This window comes from Arabidopsis lyrata (assembly GCF_000004255.2).
Source record: "Arabidopsis lyrata subsp. lyrata unplaced genomic scaffold ARALYscaffold_1, whole genome shotgun sequence".
Lineage (NCBI taxonomy): Eukaryota > Viridiplantae > Streptophyta > Magnoliopsida > Brassicales > Brassicaceae > Arabidopsis > Arabidopsis lyrata.
Window position 1 is genome coordinate 17,317,776 of NW_003302555.1, and position 24,803 is coordinate 17,342,578.

Genomic DNA, 24,803 nt, shown 5'->3' on the forward strand with positions numbered 1-24,803 from the left:
ATCAAGTATTAATCCACAAAAACAAAGATGGGAGATCAAATGCTTTAGAAAATATATGAAAGTAAACTAAGAAGCAGAATTAAAATACAATTCCTGACCTGAGTGGTGTAATAAGAAGGATACACTTCGAATTGAATACTGAGTGGTCCTCCCTCCCTGAGCTGATACTCCAACTCTTGATGAAACATTGATACACCATCCTCACCACCATAGTCCGCTATGTAATCATAGATAGAATGAACGTCACAAATGCTTGAGATAATTCTCTCACATCCCTGTATCAAGGGAAAACAACATTAATTAAAGGTTAATTTAACAAAGAGAGAAGAGAATGAAGGAGAGAGAACATTTTACCTAAGTCGTTGTACTCTCATCCAGGAAAATCTGCTCCTCAGTGATAGGACAATCTTCTTCGTATATTGTTCCACTCTCTCTAAAATGATGGGCAAGAGCAGAAACATTTAAAATTCCAACTTCATTATCTATAAAAGGACCAACTACACCGTGTTCATCGTAATAATGTCTCGGCGTAGAATTCATTAACTCCTGGATAGACAAGACTTTAGCAATATTGATAGAAGCCTGGGTTCCCAACCATTTCTTCATCTTTCGAACCAATTGTTAATACTTTGCATAGAGTTAGATACAAATTTTTTAATATTTGGATACTTCGGGTAAACCCGAATCCGATCCGAACCCGAAGTTTTAAAATACCCGAAGGGATCTTAGTTTTCTAAATCCGAAAAACCCGAACCCGAAAAACCCGACCCGAACCCGATCCGAAAATCCGAACGCCCAGGCCTAACCATACAATACATACTGTGAATTTTAAGGATTAATATATATACTGTTAAAGTTACAAATATATTTTAACAAATTTATTAATGTTTATTTTTTTAGCTAAATTTTGCATATTCTTCTTTTCAATGTTTAATCATAATTAATTTGATTTTGGACTAAACATAAAAATTTGAGATACATCTCTAAAAGGGATATGCTATTGCAGCATAATTTGTTTTGAATGCAAAATATATAATTATTTCGAAAACTGTGTGCAATATATTAGGGATTTATTTAAGGAAGATCCGATTGAAAAAGAAAAATTAAAACGCAAAATAATTTGGAAATTAATATGTACAATCTATTGTTTAGATATTTCCGAAACTTGCTATAAACGAAGGCCATGATGATAATTACTTTAAGAGAAATTGTTAAAAATGCCCCTTTTTCAATATCCCTTTTCAAAAATGCCCTTTTTGAGAGTCCATTTTTAAGTTTGCCCTCTTTTAATTTTTAATGACCATTTTACCCTTATTTGAAACAAAATTAGGTCCACAAAATACAAAATATTTTTTGGCGGGAAAAATACAAAATTAGGTCCACAAAAGCCAAAAAAATTTCGGCAAAAAAATTGCGGAATCACTTTTCTCGCAAAAAAAAATTTTTGGCGGGAAAATTTTTTGGCGGGAAAAATTTTTACGGGAAAATTTTACAAGGTATTTTAAAGGTTTTACGGAGTATTTACAAGTGTTTTGTAAGGTTTTACAATGTATTTTAAAAGGTTTTACAAGGTACTTATAATGTTTTATAAGGTATTTATAACTTGTAAAACCTTATAAAAAACTTGTAAAACCTTATAACTTGTAAAACCTTATAAAATAGCTTGTAAAATCTTATAATATCTTATAAATACTTTATAAATACGTTGTAAAACCTTTTAAAATACATTGAAAAACCTTATAAATACCCTGTAAAAACCCTTTAAAATACCTTATAAATTTTTCCCGCCAAAAATTTTCCCGCCAAAAATTTAACGCCAAAAAATTTGCGGAATCACTTTTCCCGCAAAAAAAATTTTTTGGCGGGAAAAAATTTTAAGGGAAAATTTTACAAGGTATTTTAAAGGTTTTACAAATTTTTACAAGTGTTTTGGCGGGAAAAATTGGGGGATCACTTTTCCCGCCAAAAAATCTTTTGTATTTTGTGGACCTAATTTTGTTATATTTCCTTATATATTTATGATATCTTTTATTAAAAGAAGGGTAATTTAGTCATTTTTTACATAAAAGGGGTATTTTTAAAAATGGACATCCAAAGGGGGCATTTTTGAAAAGGGGTATTGAAAAAGGGGCATTTTTGTGAGTCTCCCTAACTTTAAACTTATTATTATTTGAGTTTATTTCATAGTAAATATAAATATTTGTTAATATCTAATATCGTTTTTTAGAAATTGTGAAATAATATTTCGTTTTATATATCAAAATTTGTAAAAATATTATAACAAAACTGAATCTTAAAATATTTGTATTTAATTATCATACGAAATTTCAAATTCAATCTTAAAATCCTTCATTGAGAAATCTTTTAAACGATAGTGTTTTTAATTTTGAATTAAAATGATATTATTTTTCTTTTATATTTTTGATATAGAATAGTCTATTAGGATTGGTTTAAATAAAATCTTAGTTGTATATCAAATCTAGTTTTTCAATTCTCATTGGTTAACAATTTTTTAGAAATTAAATTCAAATTTTCGTCCATGATTAATAAGAGAGGGAAAGTTAGTTTAATTTTTTTGGAAATTAATAATTATTCAAAAGAATTTAACTATTTTTTATTTAAATATATTAGTTTTGTGATTACTATTGTACCCTTAATGAAGTTATTTAAAAACACTAAAAACCAATGGCATCTTTTGTAATATTTTACCCTTCGTAAGGTTGTTTAATATCTAGTGATTCCCAATTAATAATATAATAAGGGAGACTCACAAAAATGCCCATTTTTCAATACCCCTTTTCAAAAATGCTCCATTTTGCTGTCTATTTTTAAAAATACCCCTTTTATGTACAAAATGACTAAATTACCCTTCTTTTAATAAAATATATCACAAATATATAAGGAAATATAACAAAATTAGGTCCACAAAATACAAAATATTTTTTGGCGGGAAAAGTGATCCCGTAATTTTTCCCGCCAAAACACTTGTAAAAACTTGTAAAAACCTTTAAAATACCTTGTAAAATTTTTCCGTAAAATTTTTTCCCGCCAAAAAATTTTTTTTGCGGGAAAAGTGATTCCGCAATTTTTTTGGCGTTAAATTTTTGGCGGGAAAAATTTACAAGGTATTTTAAAGGTTTTTTACAAGGTATTTATAAGGTTTTACAATGTATTTTAAAAGGTTTTACAACGTATTTATAAGGTATTTATAAGATATTATAAGATTTTACAAGCTATTTTATAACGTTTTACAAGTTATAAGATTTTACAAGTTTTTTATAAGGTTTCACAAGTTATAAATATCTTATAAAACCTTATAAGTACCTTGTAAAACCTTACAAAACACTTGTAAATACTCCGTAAAACCTTTAAAATATCTTGTAAATTTTTCCCGCCAAAACAATTTCGCCAAAAAAATTGCGGAATCACTTTTCCCGCAAAAAAAAATTTTTGGCGGGAAAATTTTTTGGCGGGAAAAATTTTTATGGGGAACTTTTACAAGGTATTTTAAAGGTTTTTACAAGTGTTTTGGCGGGAAAATTGCGGGATCACTTTTCCCGCCAAAAAATATTTTGTATTTTGTGGACCTAATTTTGTTTCAAATAAAGGTAAAATGGTCATTAAAAATTAAAAGAGGGCAAACTTAAAAATGGACTCTCAAAGGGGGCATTTTTGAAAAGGGGTATTTAAAAAGGGGTATTTTTAACAATTTTTCTAGATTATTTATATTTAAGAAATATCTTCTAGTCGTTATTCTCCGCATGGTTTAATCGCTAGTCAATATTCAACGTTAGTATATATGCATTTATCAGAATACTAACCTTGGTAACTCGCATATCCTTTATCTTATAAAGCACAAGTCACATGGCCAATAGAATTTTGCCACATAGATTTCTATTTCATAAATTATTTTTTTTAAATCAATTATAAACCAAAAAACGAACGTGTGGAAAAGAAAAAGAAAAAAAAATAAAAAACTAAAACAAAACTGATTTCCCTTTTTTAAGGAAGACAACAAAAACATCGACAAAACCCCATAACGTTTACAATTTTTTTTTTTTTTTTTTATCATATACTGTATTGTTCTAGAGAATTCTGAGAAAACTGTAAAAAAAAAAAGCTATATCCCTAATTTTGCTCCCACTAACACCTCCACGTCCAAGCTGATTTATAACTGATTGATATTCTATTTAACTCCAATAAATTCAGTTTCTTCTCTATTTCATACTAGGGGAGGTCCCCGCGCCCGGCGCGGGGTTATATGTTGATTAAAACCAGATTTAGTCATTTAGGGTTATAAGTTTTAGACAATTATTGATTTAATTTTGTCAAGAGTATAGTTTTTATAACGACATTAATATAGAATTATGGTAAAACGCCATAACGTTTGATATATTATTGCGAGAAAATAGTGATTATTATCCTCTGAATATAGTAAAATGCAAAACAGAAAACTAAAATCATTAGAACCAGAAAGTATAAATTTAGTAGTCTTGGTTTGCTCATCAACAACCAAAGATAATCAAAAGATCAAAATTGGATGTGTGACATTTGTCCTTTCTTCTTGTTGGAAAAGATATCTCGCATCCTCGTTACATCATGACAAGAATGATTGAATAGAATCTGCGAACACTTGTATGAAGCAGTACCTCTTCGTGTACCTTAATTATCAAAGGAATATAGTTTCAATGTCTCAAACCCCAAAAATACATGTTAAATAACAAAACCAAAACAAAATACTTTCACTCATTTCAGTTCTTGCAAATCTGAATATACATATGGTAATGTCATCAATACATTGCCTCCACTCAGCGAAAAATTTATTGACATAAAACCACGGTAGTCGACACCGGAGACGCTCACAACTACAAACAACAGAAATTTCGAAGGTACCAATAGTTCTTGACTTCGAATTTAATAATGTGACAATGAAAATAATGTGACATCGACAATATTATGTTAACTTACAAAATCCTTCAATTTTTACAAGACATTGAAGTTTAAAGATTATGTTCATTTGGAAACTCCTTCCATTATCCTAAAGATATTGATGTCAAAACTCTTACGTTAATTTTGATATCATGCTCTTCCTCTCCAGACTATTTTAAATAATTGCCCACTCGTCAATGACTGGCTTCTTGGGAGCAAATTCAATCTGATGAGTGTTGTTTTTGTACTTTTGTAACAGAGTATGGGATCACCTCCTGCTCCTCTGTGAGATCTTTCGAGGTATGGAATTTGGTTTTCTCTAGGATTTATCCTCGACAAAGATTGTTTTGATTTTGGACTGAGATACTTCTTGGACCGACACTCTTCTACCCATGAGATACTTAAATAATTGTCAACTCGTCAAAGATTGGGTTCTTGGGAGCAAATTCAATTAAATGAGTGTTGTCTATGCACTTTTTCAGCGGAGTCTCGGGATCACCTCATGCTCCTCTGTGAGCTCTTCCTAGGTGTGGAATTTAGTTTTCGCTAGGCTTTATCCTCGACAAAGGTTGTTTTGCTCCTGGACTAAGCTACTTTCTTGGATCCGGCACTCTTTCTCTCTAGAGTCACTTAAATAATTGCCGACTCGTAAAAGACTGGCTTCTTGGGGACAAATTTAATCCGATGAGTGTTGTCTTTGTACTTTTGTAACGGAGTCCCGAGATCACCTCTTGCTCCTCTGTGAGCTCTTCCCAGGTGTGAAATTTAGTTTTCTATAGGTTTTTTCCTCGACAAAGGTTGTTTTGCTCTTGGCCTGAGCTACTTTCATGGACCGTCGAGAGTCACTTAAATAATTGCCCACTCATCAAAGACTGGCTTCTTGGGGCCAAGTGCTGTATTTTCACTTTTGCAACAGAGTCTCGGGATCACCTCGTGTTCTTCTGTGAGATTTTTCAAGGTGTGGAATTTGGTTTTCTCTAGGATTTATCCTCCACAAAGGTTGTTTTGCTCTTGGGTTGAGCTACTTTTTGGCACCTGACGCTCTTTTTCTGTTGAGACACTTAAATAAATCTCGCTCCAATCGTCCTCTTCAGTCGTTAAAGACTGGTTTCCTGGGGACAAATTCAATTCGAGGAGTGTTGTCTACGCACTTTTGCAACGGAGTCTCAGGATCACCTCATGCTCCTCTGTGAGCTCTTTCGAGGTGGGAAATTTGATTTTCTCTAGGCCTTATCCTTAACAAAGGTTGTTTTAATCTTAGGATGAGCTACTTTATTGGACCCAACGCTCTTCCTCTCCTTACACTTTTAAATAATTGCCGACTCGTAAAAGACTGGCTTCTAGGAGATAAATTCAATCCGATGAGTGTTGTCTTTGTACTTTTGCAACAGAGTCTCGAGATCACCTCTTGCTCCTCTGTGAGCTCTTCCCAGGTGTGTAATTTAGTTTTCTCTAGGCTTTGTCCTCGAGAAAGGTTGTTTTGCTCTTGGCTTGAGCTACTTTCTTGAACCGTCGAGAGTCACTTAAATAATTGTCCACTCATCAAAGACTGGCTTCTTGGGGGCAAGTGTTGTATTTGCACTTTTGCAACGGAGTCTCGGGATCACCTCGTGTTCCTCTGTGAGCTTTTTCAAGGTGTGGAATTTGGTTTTCTCTAGGATTTATCCTCCACAAAGGTTGTTTTGCTCTTGGGTTGAGCTACTTTCTGGCACTTGACGCTCTTCTTCTATTGAGACACTTAAATAAATCTCCAATCATCCTCTCCAGTCGTTAAAGACTGGTTTCCTAAGGAAAAATTCAATCCGATGAGTGTTGTCTATGCACTTTTGCTACGGAGTCTCAGGATCACATCCTGCTCCTCTATGAGCTTTTCTGAGGTGGGAAATTTGATTTTCTCTAGGCCTTATCCTCAACAAAGGTTGTTATACTCTTGGGCTGAGCTACTTTATTGGACCCAACGCTCTTCCTCTCCTTACACTTTTAAAGAATTGCCCACTCATCAAAGACTGACTTCTTGGGAACAAATTCAATCTGATGAGTGTTGTCTTTACACTTTTGCAACAGAGTCTCGGTATCACCTCATGCTCCTCTATGAGCTCTTCCCAGGTGTGGAATTTAGTTTTCTCTAGGCTTTGTTCTCGACAAAAGTTGTTTTGCTCTTAGGCTGAGTTACTTTCTTTGTCCTAACGCTCTTCCTCTCCAGAGTCACTTAAATAATTGCCCACTCGTCAAAGACTGGCTTCTTGAGGACAAATTCAATCTGATGAGTGTCGTCTTTGCATTTTTGTAACGAAGTCTCATGATCACCTTCTGCTCCTTTGTGAGCTCTTTCCAGGTGTGGAATTTAGTTTTCTCTAGGATTTTTCCAAAACAAAGGTTGTTTTGCTTTTGGATTGAGCTATTTTCTTGGACCTGACGCTCTTCCAGTCATGTGCCTTCTTTGCTTAGAAAAGTAGCATCTCAAGTGGTGGTTTATAAGTTCTGGCGACAGCGTAATAACATTCTCCATAACTCCTTGCGGCTTGCTGCTCAACTCATTTTCAAGATGGTGGAGTGGAGCTATGAAACATCATCACTTCGAGATGAACAAAGCTTATGCTTATTTGGATTCGTTATCTATTTCCAAATCTTTCTTTACTCTACTGTAGTCTTGTTTTTATCTCTTTTTTTGCCAAGGTTGCTTTTGTGTAATTATTTATCTTTTGTAAAGCCTCAAACTTCATTTTAGATCATATTTACATGTTTAGGAAAAAAATAATTCGGAAAAATGGAAACAAAAAAAATAGATAAGCTTAGTAACTAATAAAAATTTCTGTGATCCTTAGCACAAAACAACTCTGCATTCCTGCAACTTTCAGCACACATATTTTTAGCATCATTCGGGTGCCATTGCAAACAATAGTAGCCAAAACCATAAGAAACAATATCATAAAAACGTGATCGACTAATAAATATTCAGAAATTATATATACATGAAAAACAACAATATTCGAATACCTCGAGTGACTTCTATTCTAGTGAATGTCATGATAAATATGGTGATATTATCACATTGTTTACTTCGTTCTCTCAAAAATTTACAACAGTATCCACCATGTAGTCGACATTATAGACGTAAATTTATTATAAAATTAAGTTTTTAGCATACTACCCAAATTAAACTATAACAAATCTAATTTTGATTAAATTAATAACTTACAATTCATCTTCTAATTCCACATAAACTTGATCCCACACTTTATTATTGGTTTTCCGTCTTCAATATTGCTAACACTCACGACCCAACCAATTAAATATAATTATTTAAATTAATAGATCAAACCATAACAATGCAAAGAATAAAATATCCAAACAAAAGATATTATGGGACCAGGGAAATAAACATACTCAAAATTAAGTATCAATTTTCCTAAAAGATGCGAATGCGCAGTAATCAATCGCACCCAAGGAAGGTATATGTGAAACAAAGATTGATAAATTCCAATGAATTTTAAAATCATAAAAAGTATGACTAAGCAAACCGATAACATGAATCAAAATCTCTAAGTGTTATCCATCCAGGGCCTGCCCTGAGATTTGAAGGGCCAAATACTCAAAAAAAAGTTTTTGGTTATTTTGAAAGGTTTTAAAATTTAGGGCCAATTATAGTAAAATAAATAAAATTAGGTCTGTTTCATAAATAATTTTTGTTGAAGAATTTCAGAAACAAAATTTGGGTTACATCAAAAGTTTCTTGTTGATGTCTATAGGGCCGGCCATGTATCTATCGTCCTTGGAAAAACCTGAATCCACGATGACGATAATACTCTCTATCAATTATAGTATGTATGTCGTGACCCTAACAAACAAAATAAAATTGTTAAAGGTATAGCAATCTTTCAGCAAACAATTTATTTTATTAGAAAAACCAAAAATCTGTATAACCTCTGTATCAGTATAAGTTGGAACATATCGTCCAAGATCGAAGAACACTTAAACCTATTAAGTATCTATACTCAGATACTTTGATTTTACAAGGGAGCACTGAAGGGTGCAGATATGACACTCATGCTACGATAAAATCTTTCAAAGCATTTCTTGCTCATCTTCGGGGTTTTGTCCCATATTACGAGCCTAGCTAATCTAATCAAATATACATGATGAGAATATGTCTTTATCAAGTAAGTAGTGGATTGATTAGGGTTAAGTGGTATACCAAACCTCCTTAATTAAGACTCTTGGTCTCTTAGTCTCTGTTTCTATACCCTCTGTTTTACCTCTTTGTAAAAGAAGAATCTAGATTATTCCACTTCATGACGTATTAATTAAATTTTCCAACATACTATTTTTACATTTCACTGAATCGTTTGCTTCGCGGAACAGTTTCTTTCAAACATTGAGAAAAAAAATCATCATTATTTGATGTTCTAAAACTGAACAACAGAGCAGATGCAGGTATATCATGGATATTGAGGCTTAGAGTTGATACAAAGTTGTTTCTGAAAGATTTACCTTGCTTTGATTTTAGTCTTTTCTCTCTGTCACATTTCCCCTTAGCACTGTCTGTTTTCTAGAAGTAGCAGACACAGTCAAAGGTGTCTGCTTCCTTTGAGCGTCAGAGCATAATCATTTCCCTACAAACCATGCGATACAATAATTAGCATTTTTCATCTATAGTATCATGTCTGATAATCAATACCTTAATGGGATTGCTTTCAATACATGTAGGAGATATGTTTTTCCGCAATTTCTTGCTCCGTGGGCGATGACATTAGCATCTTTACCCTCAAAGACAGTAGAGATAAGAGGCTTTATCTCCTTTGATAGAATTAAACCTGTGATTCTGTTTTTTTTTGTAGCAATAGTCCAATTTATATGAATCTTTCGAACTGCCACAACACAATAGTTAATATGGCTTGAAACGTTGCTAATCCACAACACTGTGAAAGATTTAACTCAAAACTCAAAAGTATATTCTACTCGGTGAGAACATTTTTGTAAAATTAGAAAATCGATAAATTAAAGATAAAAGATCAATTGAAACATCACCTGAATCTTCTTCATGCATCGTGGTTGCTTTCATTCATCCAAAACATACAATCGTTTAAAAAAACAAACACTATTAGAATTTATAGTAACGAAAATAATATGTATAGCCAAAAAACAAGAAGATGAGCATACCAAGGCTCCTCGGAGGCAACGATTGGTGTCTGAAAATTTTAGCAGCGTTGTGCCTCTTGTTGGTTGGAATTGGAACACCAGCTGGTGTATAAGGATCACACATAACCTGCATGTATCAATAATCAATAATTTCATGGATCTGATATAGTTCCAATTGAATTTGGTACACTAATCAGATAAAACAAACCATGAATTTGGTACACCAGCCTTTATTGAAGTTTAATATAATAATTGATGATTAAGCGTTACATAGATGGATAAAGACGTGACAAAAAAAAAAGATAGATAAAAGCAAGCTTTACGTTTTTACACGCCTTGATTCAAGGCAAGACACCGAAACACCCCGTGAAACAAACCATGTTCATACCTAAATGAAAAATCCATAAAGAGATCATTATTTAAAAAAAGAGATAAAACTTCTGATCGCATCAATACAAAGAAATAATAATAATTGAGACTCCTGGTGAAAGATAATCAGAGAGAAGCAAGAGAAAAAGAAGAGTTCCCAACGATTATAGTCTATTGGGGTTGTTGAGAGGCCGTAATTTGCATCATGATGGAACCAGTAATCAAACTGATATCAAATTATGTAAATACAAAATCAAAGCTTCTTTTTTTTTTAGTGAAGAATATGGTAAATATAAAATCAAAGTTTCTTTTTTTTTTAGTGAAGAATATGAAATCTAAGCTGCTCGCAAAATATTATGGGAAAGCTTATAGAATTCTCAATACACCAAACATAATTTAAATATTAAACATGAAAGTACTAAAGTGAAAAACTCACCATATGTTCGATTGAATCAACAATTTAATTGTCCTGGAATTGTTTAACGACGTTGCATCCGTAACCTATAACAATACATAAACACCATGAATTCATATGTGTAAAGCCAAATAAAATAAAACGCAAAAAAAAAAAAAAAGCAAAAAAAATGGGGTTAGTTATGATTTGAAAGTGAAACCTACAGAAGGTATTTATATTAAACTGAAAGGCGGTGTACGATCTAATTTTTTTAATTTTTGAAGATAATTACAACAACAAGAAATGAAGATTTATATATTGTGTTAGATCAAATCTTTATCAAAACAATTAATATTCCTAAAAACAATTAATAACTACTATGGATATTAATTATAAAAAAATATTCCTTATTTTATTTGTTAAAAAATGGAACAATAACATAATTTTTTTTAGATTTACAATTATATTTGACATTTATTTAGATACACCATCATTATCGGTATAAAATATAAAAGAAAGTTTCTTTTATTTTATCAGATTTGTGAATTTAAAGAATATATGATAGTTGTTTTGATATTATCGGCAATATCTATATATTTTAGAAAAGTAAATTTTACTTTTAAAAACAATTGGCTTGTAATTATCACAACATAAATTTACCATTAATATATCAAAAATATAATTAAACGATTAATTATGAGACACATCCTTTGTTGAAAAAAAAAAGAACCAAAAAGGAAAAAAAAACACGGAAAAGGAAGAGAAAATAAGAAGACACGACCAATCCTTTCTCCGACGTAATTGTATGTGACTCACGACCATGATTAGATTGGTGGAGATTAATCATTGGATGTTCTTGGTCGAACGATAAACCGTCATAAAAAAGGTATGTAAACTACATTTGATCCAAATTTATTTATTTTTTCATTTTTTCGTGTTTAAGAATATTACTATTTTTTTAAATGTAAAATATATCGAATTTTTATATTTTAGGGTCAGTTAATTTTTTAATTTTAATTAATATTCGAATTAATTTAATAGAAGGTATTTAAGTAATTACGCAAAATCAAGGGCTCAACAAGAGCCGAGAGTCCGACACGTCAGCAAAAACACTTCTCAAATATTGTTATTATAGATTTCTCTATATTCCTCTCCTTCTTATTTTCTTGTGGTGGCCATAGAAACCTACAATTCAAATTCTCTCCAGGTAAATGCTTAAACTTTATTCATATCCATTTCTTTTTCTCTTTAACTCATACTAATTCTGATTTTATCAATTCAGTTGGAAGATGCCTCTGGATTATACTCATGTTTCACATCTAAATTCTTCAAAAAAGGAATGGAAGATCAAAGCTCTAATATCTAGACATGAGATTCTCTATTAACGTATGGCAAAAAGGTATGATTCTTCACTATGGAGGAACCAAAATTATAATCTAGATAGTTTAGAGTTTCATCAATCGCATGTCTTATCTTCTTTTTGCAATTTACAATTCTGTTTTTTTTTTGGATTTTCTCAATTATTGTTTAGTTTATTCATCATCGTTCAATCAATGGCATGTCTCATCAAATTCTCCATTTCAAAATCTTTCAATTTACAAATCATGTATTCAGAATTTTCAATTGTGGTTTACTTTGTCCATCATCGTTTCATCAATCACAAGTCTCATCAAATCATCTATTTTCAAAATCTTTAAATTTACAATTTCTGTTTTCGAATTTCTCAATTGTGGTTTAGTTTGTTTACTGTCGTTTCTAATGTTCATCAAATTCTCTATTTCACACTTTTTTCTTAGTCGTCATAACTATGAATTTATTTGGATTTGTAGGTTCATATTCTAAATTCCATTCTCCAGCTCAATAGGTACGAATGTTTTTTCAAATCAAAAGTAATCGTTTACAGAGATAGCAAATAAACATGTCAAACGAAGTGAGTGGGTCTCTTATTATATTTGCATTTTATTAATTTACGCTTTCACTAACTATGACATTACCATGGAGATGACTCTTCTTAAAGACCCTTCACCTCAACACAATGGCAATAGTATATGCATATCATTTGTTGCATCGTTGGAGCACAAAACATTTTTGAATAAGAGCAAAGATTAAGGTAAATTTGTCACTTTTTTCTTTCTCTGTTGATAAAGATTCAATGGAACCATGTATACTAAAATTGTATTGTCAATCAAAACCAAAGTATGAAACTCGATGCTCTTTAGAGTATTAACTACTCTTACAATTACTTAACAATATTTTATACTATCAATTTTGCAGGTTTGTTGCATCTCCATTTAAGTATGTTTCGTATTATATTTTTGTTTTTTCTATCAAGTAGCCATAATATTGCTTTATCGTTTCAAACTTCCAAATCTTTATTTCTTATGGTTTTTGGAATGCTAAATACATATTTCAATCATCACTGTGAAGAGTATATCTCCTTTTTACAATAATGTTATCACAATTTTATTTAACATTTATGCATTAAGCTTATTTCCCAAACTCTTTGGTTACTTCAACTCTATTATTTTTACCAAAGTTTGTCTGATTTGGCAGGATCTCTTGCTGTTTTTCAAACGATCATATATTCTCGAGCCTCTACTCGCAGCAAGTGGGTTCCCGTCAAGCCTCTAATCGCCAGCATCACACCAATTATTCAGACTTTGTATAATAGAAGCTAAATAAACAAAAGATTCGGCTGAGATTTCTCCAAATCATTTGATCTAACTTACTCTTCATTTTTTTCCATCACCGTTCAAAACAGTTTCCACTTTCGCGATTAAATCGTATTATTAAATGTTTAAACATCTAAACATTTTTATCTTTGTTAAATCGTATAAGCATAATCTTGATCTTAAAATACAGTAAACCTATATTACACAAATACATATAATACATTTTGGACCCGTACGTAGTACGGGGTTTAAGACTAATATGATATATATTCCATAAATGCATATACACTATCGCAAAAATGCTCTAAAAGCTGAAAATACAAAATGTTCTAAACTCAATTGCAGCCAATATATTGTTCTTGGGAAGGTATCAACCACTTTTCTCATGTCGCCAGGTTAGTAAATATATATATATATATATATGTGTCGTTGATAAAGCTATACTTCATGGGAATGTATTTTTATCAAAAATAGATAATGATATCATACCTTCACGAAGAACAATATATATTTATCAACTAGTTTTGATAAATAAAATCAAAAGCCAATTTTATAAATATACCTTCGCAAAGGTTTCAAATTTTTGCATAGTTTTTTTATATCAAAACTATATATTCATAAATATATACCTCGTGCTAACATATGACAAAGTACAACGTCTACTGCATTGGAATTTTTATTATTAGTCTATGTAGATAATCTAGCGCAACATTAGAAAACGAATGGTATCTAAATATTTGATGTAGATCTGATACCCTCTCGTTTTTAGGATTTATACTTCCCTACTTCTTTATAAGTTGAGATAATATCACTTTGGCATACTTTATCATCTTATCTTCCAGAATTCCCAATCTTCTTTGCTCACCAAGCTTCTTCTATATGTTCAGTTCCCCTTCTCCATTTTAGATCTTCTTTGATCTGAAACTAATGAGGGTTTGACATTATCGTTGCTCATTTTCTGGAAATTTAGAGATCAAACTTGAAAGATTTGAGAATAAAGAGGATTGATTTAGAGAGACTGTGAAGAAGGTTTGAAAAGTGGTGGAGAGATTGAGGAAGAAGAAGACTTGAGGTTTTTTTTCGACTAAACGCAAAACGTGGCTTCCTCCTTTATAAATTAAAACCTAACAACTGCCATTTTTTATTAGACGAGACTTTGAGATAGTGTATTAGTTAGTGGGTAGTTTGGTAATAAACCCTTATTATGTTTTCGGTCAAACGTCCGGAGAAAACTCCACAGCTAAGCGTGTTTGGGCTGTAGTAGTTTAAGGATGGGTGACCTTCCGAGAAGTGATTGTCGGAATTGTATGAGTGAGGACAAAACACAGAGAAAGATCATGTGGTGATTTGTAAGGTCGGTAAACAAGTCTTTAAAGCCTCCCGGACGTAGCGGACCGGCTGTCGGACAGGGGTAGGCCCATGGGCCCGAGAGAGGATGTGGGGCCCACTGGTAGGGACGGTCGGAGCGTTACAATATAAATAATAGTGTAATAGGAAATTAACGATGAATAAAGGATACTATAGATGTTGGAATTAAAACCATACCAACCACGACTTAAGCCTCTCTCCAAATCTAGTATTAGGCTGATAAAAATAAGTAGTTTGAGTATCTCATGCTAGATAGTGCGAGTGGTCAACTTGATTAAGAAAGAGATCACCGGTCACTTGATTTCTGTGAAAAATCAAAGTTGCAGTATTTCAGATGCGAATGAGATCGCCGGTTTAAGTGACGTTTGGGACGAAACTAATATTATATGCTATGGTTTCGGGTCTGGAGGGATTACGGGTTTTGGTCCAGAACTTTCTAGTATTCAAAAAAAAAAAAGTTTTTAAGATGCTTTTCCTAGGTTACAGTATACTTCTGGCTAAAACAAAGAAAGAGGTGGAAACTACAAAAATGCTATGATGAAGAACTACTTGACTCTCACAACGTTCTTTGACGGAGCCTACGATGAATTCCAAGCTATGAGCTCTCGTTCCATTGGTTCTCGAAAAAGGAAGAAATTCCATTCACTCATCTATTCATTAAATTTATGAAGCATTACTCTACCATGGAAAACAAAATATCATATTGAGATTTTGGGATTTTTTCTGAGGAATCTATCTATACGTTAAGAGCTTTCATGAAACGGTTCATGATTATTAACAAAGTAAATGTTAGATTTCCAAAAAAAATTCCAGTTTAAATATAAAAGGATCTTTCATTTTGTCAACAACTCACACACACTGACACACAATATACAGAACTTAAACAGAGGTGGTAGCAAAATCACAACATTAGTACAAACCACTAGGATATATATATGTCATGACTATAATCAACATATCATGTGGATTCATCATTTACTTTTCCATTTTAATTTTATTACTATTTCTAAAAATATTTATTGTTTTTTTGATGAATTTTTACTTACTAAACCATAGATACTCACATTTACATTAAGCATATTGATTATTTTTCATTCTGAAAATTGATTTAGGAAAATATGGATGGTTTAAAATGTAATACAAAAAATAACTGGACAGAAATTAAGGAGCGCAAATGATAACATCTTATTTTTATCTATATTAGCTATTGTTTTCTTATGTTTTAGGAAGCATTTGGTATGAGTTCAAGGTCAAAGAGACGATATTCAAGTATTTATGAAGTCAAGAAGGTTTTACAAGTTCTAAGGCCAAAAAGACCAAAAGGCAAGCAAAATGTGTTTTCGGACAGATTCAAAGCTCTAAAGGTTTTTCTTCCATTGGAGACCTTCCCGTGCACCAAACTGAGAGTTCTTAGACTCTATGGAAAGCTAGAAAAGTCAGTGACCATGGAAAACTGTAATTAGACTCATACGATCAACAGTCATTTTTAGTGCCCATTGGAGTGAAGCTTTGTCCGAAATAGGTCACAAGGATCGGAGTGTGACCGGTGGAGAGCTGCTAGTTGGGACCGGTCACAGCCCACGGGACCGGTGTGAAGTCTAATCTAGAGCCCGGTCATGGAGCATGTACCCGTTCTGAAGCCTTATCCCAGCAATTAAATGAAACTACGTAGTTTTACCCAAAATATCCTAAACCGACTACCGACTTCTTGAGACCTATAAATACTTGTTCTAAACCCTAAAAGAGGGTGTACTCTTCATGCGTCTTCCTTGTGCCTTTACCAAGAAGCCTAAAAGCGCAACAACCATCTCTCTCTTAGATCCAAGGCTTTAAGGACACCAAATCCCTACTTTTTAATCTTTGTTCTTAAAGATCTATAAGGTGAAGTCTTACCTCTTGTATTCGACGATAAAAGAAGTAATCTCTAAACCCTATTCAGTTATTATTCATCTTATTCTTATTATTTTATCAAACCTTACTTTGATGAGTTCCTTAATGATGCAGCGCATCTTTGCGACGATCACACCGTCGATGGTCTACGTTGTGATCGGGCCTCTTTATTGTTTCTCGTTTAGTATTTCATTCTTATGGGCTTTATTTACATATGAGCCTTTATTTATTAGCTTCTTAACTATGTTAGGGTTTTTGTTTTATGTCTTCTATTTAAGTAAGCCTCTAGACTGGATTGTAGGCAGCTTTTGATTATTGAATAAACTAGTTTTAAGAGAGCTTTGTGTAAAGCCTAGAGAGGAGAACTCTCAACCCTAAGAGCTTGTATTCAAGCCCTGCAAGGAGGACTTGCAAAATCCCGTCGATATCGTTCCCTGGAACCGATCTCGACCCTATCTCTATTGCTTCTTCGTCAAGTTTTGACTTTCTAAGCAAGATCCGTTCGTGAATCCGACTTCTCTTAGAGATCTTGTGTTCTCGTCCATTATTTAGCTTCCGCTCTCTATCACTTAACCATGCTAGAGTAGTTTTCTAGTTGGGTTTAAAGGGCTAGTCATAGGGGGGACATGATCGATCGTTTAGGTGGTGATATCTAGGGTTTTGTTTGATCGTTTACACTGCATCTTTCTAGTTAAGCTTTCTCTTAATGCATGTAGGTAGCCTCATGAACTAACTCTGATCACAAGTGTTTACACTCGAACTTAGCTTACGAATGTGTACCTTGTTATAACAAGCACACACTACTTAGTTATAGGGCTTTATGGACTAGAATCGAACTTGATCTTATTGCTTTGATATATGGATCATTGCCTGCGTGAGTTGAGTAACAGAGTATAAGGATTTTAGCTGACTAATTCTAAAACCTAGGGTTAGCCGATCATTAGTGTTTCGTATGTCCGAGACTTGGAAGTAAACAAACTTAATCTTAGTATTACATAGTTAGAAAGATCATTGAACCCCCTGTGATCCGTTGAATGTCCAACGTTTGTCTCTTATTAATAAATCTTATGATTTACTTGCTTTCTTATTAACTTATTAGTTTAGTCGTTACACCAAAACCAACCCCCGTTATATTGATTTGTCCTAGCCATACTCTTTTCTAATGGATTCGTTTAAATATCTTCTCTCTATGGGATTCAATCCTTAAATACTACATAAGATTTACTGTGCACTTGTAGTTAACGTGTGGTCTCTAAGGTAAAACTTTGAGGCAAAATTTATCGCACATCAGCAACAATAAAATTTTATAGTGTTCAATAAAGTTTCACACTTATGACTTCTCAATGCCCAAACAACAAGATTAACGTCGTATCAACTTTTCCATCTGCAAGACTCAAGTCGCCGATGGTTTAAAATCTTTAGGAAAATTGAGAGACAAAAAAAACTCTAAAATTCACAAGAAACATTTCTTGCAAACAATTGCGTGCATAAATCAAAAGACCGAATGCGACAATAATTCTCGAACTGAATGAGAGGGTTTTGACGCTCAAAAGTTGAAGGATACAATATCCTTGAATGAACAATTGATTGCAGAAGTACATCGACTAAAGGTACTGTATGTTCTCCACACCTTTAGTTGTTGGAATTCTAAAATCAACTGTTTGTTCAAAGATATTGCCTCCTTCACCCGTTAAGCATCTACACTCCCTCGTTCGTTCGAGGATGTTGATGCCTTTAACCTAAGGATGGGCAAAATATATATGTTTAATACTCTACATGTCTAACTATTTATAAGAAAATTTTCAACTCCTTTTTGCTTTTACAACCGATGTGGGATAATGCTAATTATGATCAATATATATGTATGGTTTCCTTTTATTAATTATTGGGCTTTTATTGGATATGGTCAAATTCCATATATATTATTTGGGTTGGCTGATTTTTCAGCCCTATACTAGTTGCAATCTCAGCTTTCCACCCCAAACTTTTTACCTCTGAAAAAACCACCAAAAAAAACTTTAATTTCAATAAAACTACACGTACTTTCGGATTTGTTCGTAAAACTACGCCTCCAATTGAACCGATCAATTAACCGATAATATTTAATCCGGTTTGACTTACCCAGAATTTTGACCAAAATTAATCGATTTTGACTCTATTTTAACCCAATTTTGACCCAAAAACAAATATAAAAGAAAAAAATGTTTTATCTATAAATAAATTTATTTATTTATTTATTTTTATAAACAATTAAAATAATAAATTATAACTTAATTTTATCAAAAAAAAGATTAAAAAAAATAAACCACAAAAGAATTATATAATAAAATTTTGGCATATACTTTTGGTAATATTACAAAAAACTAAAATAATAATTTTTTTTGGCAATCATAATATATGACCTTTGAATTTTGTATATTATGAAATTCAAAGTATATGCAAAACTCACATATATATATCCTTAAACACCACAAATCAAAGTATATATTATGATATTTATAAATTCATATTTCTTTATAGATTCAGTTTTTTTTTTTATAAATTCAAAGGTCGGTTATATATATATTTATATAATATATATATATATGGTGGTTTTAAAAAGAAAAATGTGTTTGAATTATATATATTATACCAAATTCATTATATATATATATATATAAATGATTAAATGAATTTGATTTGTGGTGATATTATGTACTTTGATTTGTGGTGATATTCAAAATATACATTTTATTTTTGGCAATCATTTTTCTTTTATAAATTCAAAAGTCATTTTTCTTTCTAAAAACACAATAATATATATATATATATATATATATATATATATATATATAACCAACCTTTTAATTTTTAAAAAGAAAAATGAATTTATACGAAAAATGATTGCCAAAAAGAAAATGTATATTTTGTTATATTACCAAAATTTTATAACAAAATATAGCACAAAAAATAATTTGTGGTCTATTTTGGTATATTTTTTGTTGTTGTATATTTTGTTATATAAACAAAAGTATAGACCAAAAATTTGTTATATATATTTTTTTGTGGTATACTTTCATATTATTTTGTGGTATACTTTCATATTACTTTGTGGTATATTATTTTTTTTGGTAAAATTAATTTATTATTTTTAATTGTTTATTATTTTGTGGTACATTTGTTTTCTTTTATATTTGTTTTTGGGTCAAAATTGGGTTAAAATAGAGTCAGATTAACTTTGGTCAAAATTCTGGGTATATCAAACCGGATTAGATATTACCGGTTAACTGATCGGTTCAATTGGAGGCGTAGTTTTAAGAACAAATCCGAAAGTACGTGTAGTTTTATTGAGATTAAAGTTTTTTATGGTGGTTTTTTCAGAGACAAAAAGTTTGGGTTGAAAAGTTGAGATTGCAATTAGTATAGGGCTGAAAAATCAGTCAACCCATATTATTTTGAAGAAACGTGAAAATTGTAACATATATAAACCAAACCGAACCAAACCCGAAAGATAACGAACCAAACCTGACCCGAAGACTTAAAATATCCCAACGGGTTTTGTATCCGTAAACCCGAAAAATCTGAAACTGAACGCCAACTTAGCCTTTCGATATCTACACACAATCATGAATGTTGAGAATCATCTAAACTTTAAAGAAACACAAAAATGCAAGTCCCATTGTTTTAACGTCGAACGTTTTTTTTTTAAAAACTTTCTTCTTTACAGAATGGAAAGTTCAACATAATATCACACAGGTATGAACAAAAGCCACTTATGATGATAACAACCATAGAAAAACAGAGTTTTCAAAATATATGCGCGCCTAAGCCAAATTCATCTTCTTTATCTGTTGTTGTTAAGAAAATGGTGAAGCCGGAATGTTTCACCTTGGTCTCCACTCAGTGACCGCCTTTCCAAACAGCACACGGTTAACTGTCTTAGCAGTTTCTCTAGATGGGATTGCAAGTGACAGCTTCTCTGCACATCTTTCTTATTTGGATTTGTTGATAGTATTGCTGCATTCACCGCATCAGCCACTAGTTCCCTCTGCGAGTCTTCTAGGAAATACCTGACCGATGATTCCTCAGGCTTTTCATACGCGAGTAAAGCAAAGCAGTCCTGAATAATCAACAAGAATATACAGTTCATAAGCGATCAGCTACATAGATAGTCTCTGTATCTGAACGTAATACATACAAATTCTCAGAAACCAGATCTTGCTTGAAAGAGAAAGGAGTAATGTTGAAGGAGACATCGGTACCTCGACTATATCTTGAAATCCAGTCAACCCAACAAATTTAGCTAACTCGAGTCTGCCATACTTCACACCTTCTTCAAGTTTTCCAACCTGCTTATGCCATGTTTTTCCAGAACCATATAGTTAGAGAATTAGCCCCATCTGCATAGATGTGAAAGTGAAAAAAGAACGAATAATCTAGAGAACCAACTTAAGGTAATATTTATACATGGTTTCCAGTGCGTTATAGGTTCTGCGCATTTTTTTTCATTAGTTATGGTTTAGCACCAAAGTCCATCACACAGTTCAAGCAACTAATTTGTATGGGAAGACCAAATCCATCAAGCTTCCTTAATTACAAAAAATTCATTCTAATAAGTGTTAAAAACATGAAATTTAGGGGATAAGGAATGAAGAGCATACCCGTACTAATTCAATAAACTTTTGACAGTGAAGGAGGAAGCAAACTACAGATTTATCGTCCTGCAGTAGGTACAGCTGGGTAAGACTTCATATCACAATCCTGTGAAGTGGATCATCTTAACAATACGATAAGAAATCTCAGTTCACCTGTACAATTTGGGGATACAAATTTCGGAGTTCCGCCAGAGCAGTATCAATCTCACCATTCCTAACAAGCTACACCCACCAATAAAGAATGGATCAGTGAAAAGTAACTAAACAAAGCAGTATTTGGTATGGTTTTGAATATGAACCAAAAAAAGCCAGATACAAGCGTAATAAAGTTAGAGGATAACATGTCTTATATGTTAAACTGTAGCCAGATAGATACAAGTTCAATACCTGTCTAAAATTCTTTCTCTGTTTCAAAGCATATGAGGAATCATCCTCATCAATAGCATTTTCTTGATCTATATGAATTGGAGGAACTGTAGTTTGAGTAGCAAGGTTGAAAGCATTGAGTGTCTCCTCATACCCATAGTGTAGAAGGTAGGTCTTTACAAGCCTAATGATAAAGAAACAAAACTTTAGATAAAGCGTCATCAATCCATTGTCATCTGTTACTGCTGGGAAGGAGTGTACTTACCCATAACCAATGTTTGGAGGTGTGGATATTTTTTCGATAGCCATTTGTTGCTTATTCCTCTCTGTTGCTTCATATCCCTAATAATACAGAAAGAGGGTAACATCTCTCGTCAAAACCTAATTTCAAACAAATATGTAATGGAGATAAAATTTAAAGATTATAAAATTAAAACTCGAGTATTTAAAACTTCAGTTTTTAAAGATTATAACTTGAGGACCCAAGTGTTTGAGGTTTAATTACACAGGAATAGTAGAGGATACACGTAAAATAGCATGTGAGTGTACAAAGATAACCATTGCCATAGATTCCGTAACCCCGGTACCAAGAACGGACATGAGGCATACCTATTATAATATTTCAATAGCTATAGACTCATGGTTACAGCATCCTTACTTTAGTATAAAGCCATAAGACCTAATTAACCATGTTTGAAAGGATTTTTTCTCTTACCTTAATATCGAAAGCAAATCTCTTCTTCCCAAAATTGACTGATACCCTGCCAAAAATTCAGGCAAAAATGCATTGTGTAAACCTGTTTATACAACTTTAATGTGAAGCTTTGGAACTCAAAATGAAAGCAGCCAACAGAGGAGATACATGATGGCATTGGTATTGATCATCAAAGAGAGAGTGAGAACATACTCCTCATTTTGGCTATGTACAGCTACAGTAGGGAATAGATGACCTCTTATGTCCTTAGGGATTTTCCCAACAATAGCTCCGTTTTTACTGGCATCAACAAAATAATCAAAAATGTCATCAGGTTTACAGACAAAGTGGATGCAAACACACGAAACAGTTTATTTCTTACGTGAAAAAGAACTCTTGCGAAACGTAGTTTATACCACCGCCAACTGTATCATCTTTTGTATACTTTGGACCAAAAGGTTCACCTTTCCCCTGTCCACGATATAGGAATCCATCATCCCCATGATAGCCACAGCTGTTCACTTCCCATCTATCATTACAAAAGAATCAATAAATCAGACAACCACATAACCTCAAATCCAACTATTAGGCACAGATAAAGCTTCTTTCAAAGGCACTATCATCCATATTCGTAAAATCAAGAATCAAGAAGCAATGTTCTTCGAATTCAGATTCTTCCCTAAACCACTCCTCCACAACGAAACTCACCAGAAAGAACACAACCTAATCCAAGAAGCTAAATCTCTATAACAACTAACCAATACACAGTACATCAGTAAAGGAAACACAATTTGGATCCAAAAACAATGGAAGAACAAACTATACCCAGGTTGTCTCCGCATTTTGAAGCTTTCCTTAGTAAAACCAATAGCAATTTGACCTTTAATCCCAGAATCTTTAACAAATATCTCAAAGTAGTAAGTAAGACACTTGATCGGAGCAGGTTTATTAGCTTGAACAACACCAACATCGTGACCATGTAGATTCGTATTAGTGTACTTCACGGAAAGCTTATCCGGAGAAACCACAAGAAACCCGCCGGCGCTATTGATCGTGTTGAGCTCCGTCGGTAAATCTTCTCCTTCGTCTTCCTTCGCATCTCGTGTCGCGGAGAGACGAATCTTGTCCAAGAAGTTTAAGTTCAGATCTTGACCGTTCACGACGTTGTTGGTTGTATCGCCGTTGGCGGAATTCGCCGGCGGCGGTGAAGAGTTCATTAGTTTCGGTTCCGATTAGGATCAGAGAGAAAACCCTAGATTTTTGAAGATGATTTGGGGCTCAGAGGTTTTGGAGTATATAAGAAGAACACTGAATTAGAGAATTTGTTGAGATTTCTTCTTCTCTTGATTATTTTTTTTGATCCGTTGTTTATTTTAGTGACCCGCTAGTTTCGGTATTTGTTAGACTTATTTTTTTCTTTTTCATATTTTTCTAAATAAATTTCATAAAGCTATTTTCATAACTCATAAGACAACACTTTTTTTTTTTTGTATGATCATTTTTACGAACGGAATATTTGCATTCAAACGATTAAAAAAAAAGTTGGTATACCTTAATTATTCATTGGATAATTACAAATTTTATTTTTGCACTCGAACTATTTGTCCCCAAGTCGCTAAATCAAAGAAGGAGAACAATGAAGTTTGTATGTGATTTTTTGTCTTTTGTGTTGATCAAATTTTTATTTTTTTTACTGTTTTTGGATCGACAACATTCGCTCCATAGTCAATTTTTATTATGCGAGATAACGCGATTTAGCGGAGTCGAACTCCGGTGGAAAAAATAGAAACACTTCCCCACTTCTTTATTCTTTCAGAATTCGCATTATCGAAAATTATCAAACATTATTTCAATTTTAAAAGTTTTGAAAATCCAAATGGTACAGAATCTACAAAGACAATGTTATACGGATGTGGTTTAACATTTGGTACTAAATTATCAGCTTTAGAGTTGAAAGTGCAAATTATGAAACATTTAAACTTATCATTTTTCTTAATATTTAACAAAGTTTCTCTTTAGATTTTCATAGTTCTCTTTTTTTTTGTATATCTACTAGTTTATACATAATAATATTTGAATTATATAATTACTAAAATAGAAAGATTATTAATTAAAAAAAATTGTCCCACATCATTACGTTGTCAATCTCATATATGATAGTGAGAGTAATATTTTGATTTTTCATCTGTTAGAAGCAGGTAGATAAATCACGTGTCTTTGTTAGAATTATCTTTCGTTTTTTTGGTAAATTGTTAGGATTACTCAAAATTGTATTTTTAGTGCTAAAACATTATAGAGGTTACTATTCAAATTCGATGAATGTAAAATGGAAGAATCATTGTAGTATT

At 32.4% G+C, this 24,803-nt stretch overlaps 2 protein-coding genes and 2 long non-coding RNA genes across 6 annotated transcripts; 1 reads left to right on the top strand and 3 right to left on the bottom strand.

The window, feature by feature from the left end:
• Nucleotides 1-8,582: 8,582 nt before the first annotated feature.
• On the bottom strand, nt 8,583-9,231 carry LOC110224620. Its single transcript, XR_002329118.1, has 2 exons — nt 8,854-9,231; nt 8,583-8,767 (listed from the first exon to the last, which is right to left on the bottom strand). It is a non-coding gene; the product is annotated as an uncharacterized LOC110224620 (long non-coding RNA).
• A 73-nt stretch (nt 9,232-9,304) lies between these two features.
• On the bottom strand, nt 9,305-10,954 carry LOC9329941. Of its 3 annotated transcripts, XM_021010957.1 has the most exons (5): nt 10,392-10,645; nt 10,090-10,195; nt 9,958-9,984; nt 9,631-9,797; nt 9,305-9,542 (listed from the first exon to the last, which is right to left on the bottom strand). In XM_021010957.1, exons 2-5 carry the CDS (start codon nt 10,190-10,192, stop codon nt 9,498-9,500), a joined length of 342 nt encoding a protein of 113 aa, XP_020866616.1. In that variant the 5' UTR covers nt 10,193-10,195; nt 10,392-10,645; the 3' UTR covers nt 9,305-9,497. The 3 variants fall into 3 exon arrangements, 2 of the variants coding, with proteins under 2 accessions (XP_020866616.1, XP_020866615.1); XM_021010956.1 differs by lacking the exon at nt 10,392-10,645 and having other exon boundaries at nt 10,090-10,288; XR_002329117.1 differs by lacking the exons at nt 9,305-9,542; nt 9,631-9,797 and adding an exon at nt 10,874-10,954 and having other exon boundaries at nt 9,867-10,195; nt 10,392-10,456.
• Nucleotides 10,955-11,959: 1,005 nt separating this feature from the next.
• Nucleotides 11,960-13,651, top strand: LOC110224577. The gene is made up of 4 exons (XR_002329078.1): nt 11,960-12,038; nt 12,114-12,230; nt 12,661-12,941; nt 13,385-13,651. It is a non-coding gene; the product is annotated as an uncharacterized LOC110224577 (long non-coding RNA).
• Nucleotides 13,652-20,371: 6,720 nt separating this feature from the next.
• Nucleotides 20,372-23,844, bottom strand: LOC9329942 (ran-binding protein 10). The gene is made up of 10 exons (XM_021013736.1): nt 23,281-23,844; nt 22,838-22,984; nt 22,669-22,755; nt 22,477-22,522; nt 22,027-22,103; nt 21,783-21,945; nt 21,549-21,617; nt 21,402-21,461; nt 21,003-21,089; nt 20,372-20,860 (listed from the first exon to the last, which is right to left on the bottom strand). The coding sequence occupies exons 1-10, from the start codon at nt 23,670-23,672 to the stop codon at nt 20,585-20,587; spliced, it is 1,404 nt and encodes a 467-aa protein (XP_020869395.1). The 5' UTR covers nt 23,673-23,844; the 3' UTR covers nt 20,372-20,584.
• Between the last annotated feature and the right edge of the window lie 959 nt (nt 23,845-24,803).